Source organism: Danio rerio, chromosome 10, assembly GCF_052040795.2.
Source record: "Danio rerio strain M-AB ecotype USA chromosome 10, GRCz13ab, whole genome shotgun sequence".
Lineage (NCBI taxonomy): Eukaryota > Metazoa > Chordata > Actinopteri > Cypriniformes > Danionidae > Danio > Danio rerio.
Window position 1 is genome coordinate 33,445,089 of NC_141030.1, and position 11,305 is coordinate 33,456,393.

Consider the following 11,305-nt stretch of genomic DNA (forward strand, 5'->3'; position numbering starts at 1 on the left):
ATATCTGCTGATAATGCCCCTTCAACACATTTAAGTGACATCATCATGTTCAAGCCACTTCAATTTAACTTAATTATTTTTGTGTAAAGGCAACATGAATGAATTGTGCAGTAAAACCCGGCATTTTTTTACAGTGCCCCCTAGGGTTGTTCGATTAATCGAAATCAAATAGCTATCGCAATTTGAAAAGTTGCGATTAGTTAATAGCAAGACAATGCAATATAAAATATATGTATGTATATATGTAAATAAAAATAAAGAATAACATCTGAGGTAAAGTGCTTCAAAACCAGTCTGCTATAAGCTTTTGAAAATTAAACCTGCTAGACTTTCTGCGATGGTGTCAGAGGCATCGCAGACACGGTACCGGTAACTATGCCAAATTACTCAAGAATAAACAATACACGAGACACACGAATCTTGTGTCACAACGTACATTTGTCATTTAAGATTCGCCATGACACACTACGTCAAGGAAATCCTGCCGAAATCGTGTGATCTGACCAGGGCTTTATAACTAGCCAATTGAGTGAGCACACTTTCATTCTGCCCAATCAGAATTGTGCAACTGATCTACACCCAAAATAACAAAAAAAAAAAAGTAAACAAACAGGAAGGCGCTGACAAGTGTGATGATGGCGCCTGCTGCTTCAGAAGCATTAATAGACACAATAATTTGAAAGAAAACAGCATTTGTAAAATGGGAATATTTCGGTTTCAAAGTCAGAGACACTGAACAAAAATAGTAATATTTTAAGAGCTGTCGCAGAATTGTTGCCACGGCTTACAGATTATTATGCTAAAATTGAGCTTGAAGTAAATTAAAATCAGCTTGAAGCTTAAATTTAAATGTAAATCAAATTGCAATATCTGTCAAAAAAAAATCACAATTGGATATTTTCCCTAAATCGCACAGCCCTAGTGCTCAGTGTGTCACTTCAATACTGTTGTCTTGACTTTATTCTGCATGCCTGTAGTCAGCCTATTAAAATGAGTGGTTCTTCTTTCTCAAAAACTGTACTTTTTCACAGACATTTGCCTCATTTTCTATTAAATTATGAGGTTCAAATCCTGCATTTTAGTGACATTTTAAGCACTAAATTGAGCTTGTTGGAAGGTTATCATAACCACACTTTATGATGCACAAAAATATTTCCTACATTTCGCCAAAGTGCTTACCATAATATTAAATGTGTGCAAAAAATTGTGTTTATGTACAAATATACATTACGTTACAGTTTTATAAATAATTTTTAGAGTAAAGTTTTGAACAAAGAAATATGAAAAACACTTTATAAGTTTTTTAAATGCCAATTTATTATCATCCATCATTTAGAAAACAATTAGCAATCTGTTAAAACTTGTTTAAATTAAAAGCTGTAGACTATAGGCAAATAACAAACTAGCCAGCTCATTTCCTCGGTCAGAATATGTCCATTAAAAAATAATAAATTATTAAATTTGTCTTAAAGCCATCAACCTTTTATCAGTGGGGATGGGTCTTTCGAAAATCATCAAGCTCTTCATTATTAATATTATTCTGTGTTATTTTTTATTATTCATATGGCCAAATTCTGACTGAGGAAAGTTGAATGGGCTGGCCAGTTTGTTATTTGTCCAAAACATGACAATAGGCAATTTTTTTTCATTTAAAACTTTAAATTGGATTTTAAAATTTTCTAATGATATATGATGTAATAAATTTGTATTTTAAAACAAGTTTTTTTTTTTTTTTTTCAGATTTCTTTATTCTATATATTTAGCAAATGTTTTTGGTACTTCGACCTGTGGTTATAATGACTACAAACAAGCTAATCCAGATGAAAAAAAAAAAAAAAAAAAAAAAATATATATATATATATATATATATATATATATATATATATATATATATATATATATATATATATATATATATATATATATAGCTTAAAATGTCACTAAAATTGGCTATTTAAATCTCATAATTTAATATATAATATAAATTTAAAAAAGGTAAATTTTTTAGAAAAAAAATACCACCATTTTTACAAGGCTGGCTACGGTTCTGTATACAGTAAATATAACTGGACATTTTATCCGATTTCACCTTTAAAACCTTTGGAATTGACTTGGATAATTTGAAGCCACAAAAATTATATATATCACTTCCAATAAGCAAAAAGCTGCTTTGTTTTTATGTTTTGTAATGTTCAGAAACCATCATGGTTAATGCGGTAAAGTTAAAATGTTTTTGCTGTCATCTAGCGGTTGATCATAATGTAACATTTACTTCCCCCATAGATTACGCTTGGTGTTTTGACAAAAGATTCATAATAATTTTGAAAGGGTGTTTCGCTTTTTCACTCCAGCGTTTGTTGTAGTTGTCATTTCAGTTATTCCTCTTCTCTTGTCTTGTGAGCTGTCGAGAGACACAATCCTAAACGCCGGTCTTCTCCATGACCGTGGCTCCAACCTCAGAGTAGCCGAAGTCGTCGAGTTGTTGCTGTGCAGCGGAGGCCTGACTGTTCTCTTTCGGCTTAATGAAGTCTGTGTAGACGCACGGAAGAGGAATCACTTTTTCGTTGTCTGCAACTTCCTGAGTGCTCAGAGTAAACAGGTATTATTATTAACCAGGGGCCTGTTTCAGAAAGCAGGTTAAGTTAAAACTCAGAGTATTTAACCCTGAAATGAGAGAAACTCTGGGTTTTCCCTAATTAATTAGTCTACAATCTGGAAAACCACAGTTTTATTACAGATGCCCAGGCCCGTAGCCAGCCTGGTGAAAGGGGTGGTTCTTTTATCTTAAAAACCTTTTTGCAGTTATACGCCTCATTTTCTAGTTAATTACGAGATTTAAATAGATTTTAAGCTATATTTTATCTGGCTTAACTTGTCGGATGCCATCATAACCACACTTTTTGATGTAGGCTGCCAAAAATATTCCCTAAAGATTTAGAATGAAGAGATTAATTAATTAAATTAATTTCATCATATCATAAAAAATGAATATGTTTTAAACAAAATAAAAAAAGCCTATTGTCATTTATTAGGCAAATTCTTAATAAAAAAAACTGACCAGCACATTCAACTTTTCTCGGTTAGGAAATTTGGCCATTTGAATTTGATAATAATAATAATAATGTAGAGCAAAGAAGCCCAAACTAGGGCCCGCGGGCCAAAGTTGGCCCATGGTAACCTTTGATTTGGCCCGCTGTCCCATCTAGGAAATGATGGGGAAGGTTGGGACAAATGCCTTCAACAGAGATCACCAGATCTAATTTCACATATTTGTGTTTGTTTGTTTGTTTGTTTGTTTAATTGTTGAGCTACAAAACAGCAAACCGAAATAAATACTTCAATTAAATAAATCAAATTTTGTAAAAATTTTAAAAGTAGGGCTGGGCAATATGGCAAAAATGAAATTTCGATGATTATTTTCCATATTTAATGACAATGATATATTTCGATACAAGTTGTTAATGCTTCCATATTTAAAAGAGTACCTCAACAACAATGACTGAAGCCTCAAAAATTAGAGGGTCCATTAAATGCCACAACATATTTTTAGCCAATAAATATTTCGGCGTCCAAAATTTTTATACATCTCGAACATATAGAATTCAATACATTTCAAAAATTCAATACATTTTAAATTTTCAATAAAATTCAATATCAACACACTTTTAGATTCCCATTATCGCACATTCGTGCTGTATGACTGGCTCTTAGATCAATAGTAAAAAAGTCTTGAGCTTATCATTGTTATTGACATAAATTTTATTCAATATAATATAATTTTAAAAAGACAATGCATTGAACTCCATTGAGGAATAAATAGGATTGTTTGTTTTAATTGCAAGAAGTTTATTGTAAAATGTATACATATATACTTTTTTTATATTAATAAATTGGGAATTTATCTCTGCAACTTTAATGTAATACCTTTGGCCCACCACCCTCAATTAAGTGGCCCTTCATAAGAAAAATTTGGGCACCCCGATGTAGAGCTTCACAATTTTTCTAACCTCTCTTCTAAAAAATTTCAAAATGCATTAATATCAACAATAGATGAAATAGTATTTAAATTAATTGTAATATGGGCCGCTTTTGGTGCTTCACACCTTTTTATTGCTCATTTTTTTGTTTCAAGAATAAGCTCCAAGATGTAGATAAAAGTAAACTGTTTTCTCTATTTAAAAACAATACACTAGTGAAAGATGCTGTCACTTACATTAGGTTGTGTGCTTTCTTGCACAGCTGATGTTGGACTCATGTAAAACAGTTGTTCGCATTGACCAAAAACTGATTAGCTAAAGCCACGACAGCCAACAGAGGATTCATCTTGGTCTTAAAGCCTTTTTCGATGGGTTATTGTCACTTAATATGATGGCATAGCAGTCAAAATAGGACAAATGAGCTCATGTATGGGAAAAATTCTGGACCTTTGTCTTTCGAACCACCTGAACCCCCCTGGCTACGAGCTTGTGCTGTGAATAATTTGTGTTTACACTGTAAAGAATGCTGGATCCCACACAATTCCTTCATGTTGTACTAACACAAATCAATTAATTTAACGATACCCGTTAATTGTTTTTACAAATTTAAGTGGATTAAAAATTGAACAATTAGGTTGTCCCCAAAAAACTCAGGAATTTATTGATGTTGATTTGGGTCAGTTTACACAAGTAGTTTGAACAAGAAGCAACATTATTTTTTGAGTGTAGAATACACTCTTTATCTATATTATCTACCTGATTGTGTACAAATATATTGCGCATATGTTTGTTAATGTTTTGGTTTTCGTTACCTGATAATTTGCAGTGTCATTGTCTGCATCTGTGAAGTAGATTTCATACAGTTATTTACATAGATAAATACATTGATGAATAGATGTGTAGTGGCACACCTTTCGTGCACATACTTTGCAGGAAGTCTAACAACCATTGAAAAAAAGCGCAAAGAAATGCTAAAATTTACTGAAGAAATGCAAAACAAAAATACAAAGGTACAATAAACTCGATAAAGCTTGGTCAATAAACTGTGTTGCTTCCAATGTCCATAACTCCAATCTGACCTAAACGTATAAACTAATGACATCGTGACATATTACTGTCGGAAGCCAAAAATACCAAACTATATATATATTTTTTTTTAAATTGTATTAATTATTCAGTTATGCATTTTAGTAAATACAATACTTATAAAGTTTTATTACATTTCAATATCAATGTTTTCGTCAACGTTGTCAACTAAATTATCATCACAAATGAATGAAGCATAACTGGCTCTACAAGATGTGTGAAGATTTATTGGTTTTACCTTCATCTGTAGTAGTTCTGTCATTTTGTCCTCTTTGCCCTAAAAACATAATGTCTCATTAATTGTCATTGTACGACATAATAAGCATCAAAAAAGTGGTGGAAGTTTAGGGGATTTTTTTTTCTTGAGTGAAAATTAGTTTGGTTTTCGTCTGTTTCATACTTCCGTTCTTCCTGTCTGGTGTTTCTGAGAACATTTTAGCAAGAGATGCTGAGATTGCACTGCACTGAGATTCATGATCTTAGTCACAGAATAAACCAAAATCATGAAGACTGAGAGTTTCATAAACACGCTGCAATCATTGTGATGCTGTTAAATGTTGAACATTGTTTATGGAATTTGAAGAAAGACTTACTGTGGTGATGTTTGTGAAGGCAGTAGAAGATGACGCACAGTCCCAAAACACCCAAAAACACAAGTCCACTAGTAAACACAATCTGAACCATTTGTCTTTTACCACTAGGAGTATTTCCTTGGTTTATAGTGGAGTTCTCACCTCAAAACAAAAACCAGAAAGTTACATGATTATGCAATAATTGTGTAATTCTTCTTCCTTTTTCTCAATCATGTCAAAACTGTGGTTTACTCACTGGTAAAGTCTTTGTGCATTTCAGATTGTCCATACTCATTGGACACGATGCAGCTGTATGTGCTGTAATCTGAGCTGCTGATGTTGCTGATGTGTAGAGTTTGGTTTCTGTCACTGAATGAGTGTCTTTCGTCCTCTAGAATTGAGACTCCTTCTCTCTTCCACATAAGATGCAAAAATGAGCCAATCACTATACATCTGAGAGTCACGGATGTGCTGGAGCTCCATGAGACCTGGATTTCTGTTGTGTTCGGTGGGTCTTAAAACAAAATAATTTAATGAGCAAACAGAAAATTTAAGAGAACCGTATAAATGTGATGATGTGTCTGACTTACAATCAATGATTAATGTAAAGTTTTGGTGCTTTGTGGGTTTGTCTTTTAAAGCTATAGTTTCCATGTAGAGTCCTTCATCTTGTTTTGTCACGTTCTCCAGAATGAGGCTGTTGTTGCTTATATAGAAATGAGCTTTTCCACAGCATTGACTGTAGTGTGTGTCATTATTGTTATATTTTCTAAAACATGCACATCTTGATGATTTGTTTGTTTTAGTCCATTCCACCGAGATCAGAGAATCAATAGTTTGTTGATCAAGTGTTTCTCCAGTGAGCTTAACTCGACTGTATAAGCCCCGTTTAAGTGTCGTCTCCATTTTCACCTCTATTACTCTTGCTGTCAAATCAATATGTTGACTATTATTAATAAACAAATACTCCTGAGTAAAAGATAAACTATGTGAGCAATTCCAACGTTATGACATTTGGAGTAAAATCTCAAAACATAAATTCACATAGAAAGTATATGTTAAGATTATATCAAAACTTTAAAAAATATATCAATCTGTAAATATTTTTTAGATTTTAAATGAGGAAAATAAACATGCGTTATGGATGTGAGCAAAAAAGTTAGAAACAACATACTATGAAGAAATTCTATGAATTAAACTGCACAGCCCAAAAGAACAATGCTAATTAAATTGATAAGAGCTGTCTCTCTATAGAACAAAAAATATTAATTTTATTTTACATTTTTATATTTATAAGGAAAAAGCTTTATCCATTTCTCTGATATGGATGTGACGGATGTCAAATTGCCACATGTGTGACTTTGGTAAATCAAAATAGTTTTGAACATTGACTGAGACATTGAGTATTTTTAAAGTACTGTCAAACACTTGCTTGAAAAAAAAAAAAAAACGTAGAAAGGGCTTCTCTATTTTAGTCAACTTAAGTTGTTTTCATAGCAAGGTTGACATTTGCATGGAATTGCTCATATCATAGAAATGTTAAATATAAAGTACATCATTTTAAATGTGTCATCTGGCATACGCAAATTATATTTCATATACACAGATAATATTAAAAATGACATATAAAACAATCAAACATTTAAAATAACAAGAATGTTCATTAATTCCACAAAACAAACAGAAATACAACCATAAACTGCATATATAATTGGCTGTGCTTACCAGATACAGCAAACAAAATTAGCCAAACATCAATGCAAAATCCAGTCATCGTGCTGTGAGGTTGCAGTAACTTAATCTTACTGTTGCTAAGTTGTCATCTTATCATAATTTGTAACTATTAATCAGACCTTTCGGCGCTGTAGATCTTGATTATATGTCACGCTTCGAAGCACCAAGAGCTAAAACTCTTGACGACTTTGAGTTAAAAGTAGCCACTGAAAACCACAACAGGAAAATAAATAGTGAGTAGAGCCAGGAAGAAGGCAGGGCTGCTTTTACTCAGTTTATCTAGTAGAGAACCATCATTGGATGTTTTTCACATTATGTCAGACCAACAACTGAATTATAAAATGATCTAAAAGTATGCCTTACTTTGGATTATCGAATCATTAAAATGTCAAAACTCTGATACTGATTTTTCAGGCATCTGCTTAATCACTATGATTTTTGTGTGTGTGTTTTAAAGTCAGAATTATCTTATTCTATGATTTTGTTTAACAGGGCAAGGAAATTTTCACAGTATGTCTGATATTTTTTCTTCTAGAGAAAGTCTTATTTGTTTTATTTTGGCTAGTATAAAAGCAGTTTTTAATAAAAAAACACACACATACACACACATATATATTGATAATACAGCTCGACATACAGTAATACCTAAAAACACCACTTAGGTCAGTGGTCACCATCAACTGTTTAGATAAGTGAAACCGATTTGTTTGCTTTGAAGGAAATGACCCAGGTGTGAAAAGGAAAGACTTCATAGCTGTGAAGAAGCACATCTGCATGTTTAGCAGACACTAGTCTATCATGTCTTTGTGCTTTTTCTTAAAACCACAGGTTTGGTGGCGTTCGATTCTCTTTCAGTGTCCTCCTTAAATGTGTTTTTAAGCTTAGAAGTGTGTCATTTTTAAATACCGGAAAAGAAAAAACTAAACAATTATATGCATAAGGATTTCAAATCTGCAATATGTATATGGGTTAAAGACATGGCATTGCATTTTTAGTCACAAATGACAAAAATAAATTAGTATTGTCGTCATTTAAAATGCAGAAAATAGCTTGTTATAAAAAAAATCTGTGTTTTTATATATTTTTAAATGTTTCTTTAGCCAGATGTAAAAACTGTCCTATGGTGTGACTGTCTCAGTCATATTCAACATTATAAATTAATGTACTTTTAAATCAAGAAGGAAATATATATATATATATATATATATATATATATATATATATATATATATATATATATATATATATATATATTAGGGATGGGAGGATTAACCGATATGTATCGATACGTGGTCATGCGCGTGCACGATGCGAGTGCATCGGTTGAGCAGCAGAGGATGAATGAAATTTTGGAAGCAAATCGAGATGCATCGGTTTTTGCGAGATGCATCGATTTTTCCGAGATACAGCTTATATTTTTAATATAGAATGTATTTTTTATTTATTAACAAGTGTTGGCAACCTGTTTTTGGCGCATAATTTAATCGACCTACATAAAGTAAGCCTTAGCAACGGATTTGCGGATGTGCACACACTACAACTCAGTGTATCAGGTGTGCGGATGAAGCTAGTGGTGCGCCCTCAGAAAGCGCGAGAAGCAAAACAAACATTTTATTCCCCACTGAGTTTTAAATCTAAAGTATGGCAAGCAACATTATGGATTTAAGGATGGACGACATGACAGGACAGATGCAATTTGCAAAATGTGCCGCGCATCTGTAAAATTCGCGGGCAGTACGACTAATCTGAAATCTCACTTGAAGCGGCGCCACGGTGTTATTGTGAAAGCATCTTCCAGTGTTTCTGCATCCCCGGCTTTCGCACTGCTTCAACCAGCTCCAAAAGTGGTGAGAAAAGCATTGCAAGTTTTTATTCCATGCGCAACAGTTCTGCTCGCTCTACGCCAATAACGAATGCTATTGCATTGTTCAGCAAAGATTTTCAGCCTAGTGTCACGAAGAACGAAGGTTTTAAACACCTCCTCCTGTTAATTTTTATTTAATTATAATAATAATAATATTAATAATAATAATGATAAAAATAATTGGGTGTCACGGTGGCACAGTGGGTAGTTTGACCACCTCACAGCAAGAAGATTGCTGGTTTGTTATATTTTTATTAGCCTGTTGTTTACAGTGACAGTGATGTTTCAAAGCAGCATAACACTGCTAGTTCACCACCTTAAGTTTTGAATAATCAGTGGCAAAATATATCTTTGTAAAACTTGTTTTCATAGTTGAAAAGTTAAATTACAATTCTTGTTGTGCAATGCTAAATTTATGTTGAAAGAGTGCAAATATATACATATTTTTTTAATATATATTGCACTTATACATTCTGTTTATCTTGAAAATACTTAAATAATATGTGCTATATGTTCTAAAATGGCCCTCTACTGTAAACTGACACTCTGGCTCTGAGAGAAGAGCCAGTTTGTAAAAAAAAGTCTTGGTTTTGCTTGGTTTATAAATAATCAAACTCATTCAATGGCACAGCATCCTCTTTCACATCATCTCATAAACTTGATCTAATTAGTTAGTGCTGAAATATCGCATCGTATCGTGATATGGGTGTGAATCGTATTGTGTTGCATCGCAATATGTCACAAATGTATCGCTAATATATCGGATCGTATTCTTTGTATCGAGATGCGTATCGGATCGGCATTATAGCTTAGATGCCCAACCCTATATATATATATATATATATATATATATATATATATATATATATATATATATATATATATATATATATATATATATATATATATATATATATATATATATATATGTTAAAAATTCCTCAACAAAATGTAATATATATATATTATATATTCTTTGAAAATTTTGTTTTACAAAAATAATTTTTACTGCCCTTCTGTAAACTACCCATATGTGCGTATAGAAACCTTCTGATTAGGATTTATCTTTGGTACATGCTGGAGTTTTTTTTCTACATACCACATTTTTAAATCAAAGGTAAAATCTGTTATTTTGCTGATTTCTGCTGCTGAAAAAGTACATAAAATAATGAAATAAATACATAATTGTAATGTTTTAGTACTGTTTGGTTGGACTGAATAAACACACAAAGAAATAGTTATATATAGCAGGGACATATATAAGTCTCAAATCTTTTGACCCTTTTCCAAAAAAAACAAACATAGATTTTGCACTCATGCTGACAGAAACTGTAACTGGCATGTGAAGAAAGCAGTTTCTCACGCCTCTCACCATGATAAAGCCACACCTGTGGTCAGCATAATGCCTGTATAATGTAGCACGCAGGGTTATTCTGTGTTTTTGTTTGTCGTATTTAGTAATGTAGTTGCAGGATTATTAGTACTGCACTCAATTTTCACTAAATGTGTGCAGTATGAAATGTGGTATAATGTTCCAGCTTGTTGAGCAACAGACAATCACTTACCTCATATTGATATAATGACTCAAAATTAGTTCAAGCCCTATTCTTTCTGTATATGCTATTTTTATGCATAAATATACAGAATATACAATCACTTAGACTAAGGGGTTGTTTTTCTGCTTATACTGTGGTTACCACATCTAAAGGCATTGTTGAGGCCTGTTGCAAAAAATGAGTTGTGCAAACTCCAAGTTGCAGAGTAAGTTTTGGGTCAACAATTCCAACCTGCTTAAGTTCAGGTTAAGTAGTTTCACAATGCTTGATATAACTGTTATGTTAACTTGGCTTTTAACCCAGAGTTCAAGACTGTATGCGTCTGACAGTGCAGCAAGATATGAGAGAGTCAGCTTTAGGCATTTCTCATGAGTGAGTCTCTGCAGAAGGCTAAGAGATATTGTAGGGTCCAGCCAGTTGGTCCAATGACGGTATCCAATGGTGGATGAAGGTTCACTGCATGTTCGGTCTTTCCAGTGCACAATGTTGATTTATATTAAACTTAGCTCATATCTG

At 32.6% G+C, this 11,305-nt stretch overlaps 1 protein-coding gene across 1 annotated transcript; it reads right to left on the bottom strand.

Annotated features, from left to right (window-relative positions):
- Positions 1–2,161: 2,161 nt before the first annotated feature.
- On the bottom strand, positions 2,162–7,611 carry LOC101884045 (uncharacterized). Its single transcript, XM_087270908.1, has 7 exons — positions 7,361–7,611; positions 6,226–6,561; positions 5,892–6,149; positions 5,657–5,797; positions 5,302–5,340; positions 4,790–4,818; positions 2,162–2,578 (listed from the first exon to the last, which is right to left on the bottom strand). Exons 1-7 carry the CDS (start codon positions 7,407–7,409, stop codon positions 2,420–2,422), a joined length of 1,011 nt encoding a protein of 336 aa, XP_087127034.1. The 5' UTR covers positions 7,410–7,611; the 3' UTR covers positions 2,162–2,419.
- Between the last annotated feature and the right edge of the window lie 3,694 nt (positions 7,612–11,305).

Bases quoted from the DNA above. Each gene is read 5' to 3' on its own strand.
- LOC101884045 (XM_087270908.1), bottom strand. From the start codon at position 7,409: ATGACTGGATTTTGCATTGATGTTTGGCTAATTTTGTTTGCTGTATCT. The intron at 4,819-5,301 runs GTAAAACCAATA...TCTACTTCACAG, and splicing joins CAGAACTACTACAGATGAAG to ATGCAGACAATGACACTGCA. The intron at 2,579-4,789 runs GTAACGAAAACC...CTGAGCACTCAG, and splicing joins ATGACACTGCAAATTATCAG to GAAGTTGCAGACAACGAAAA.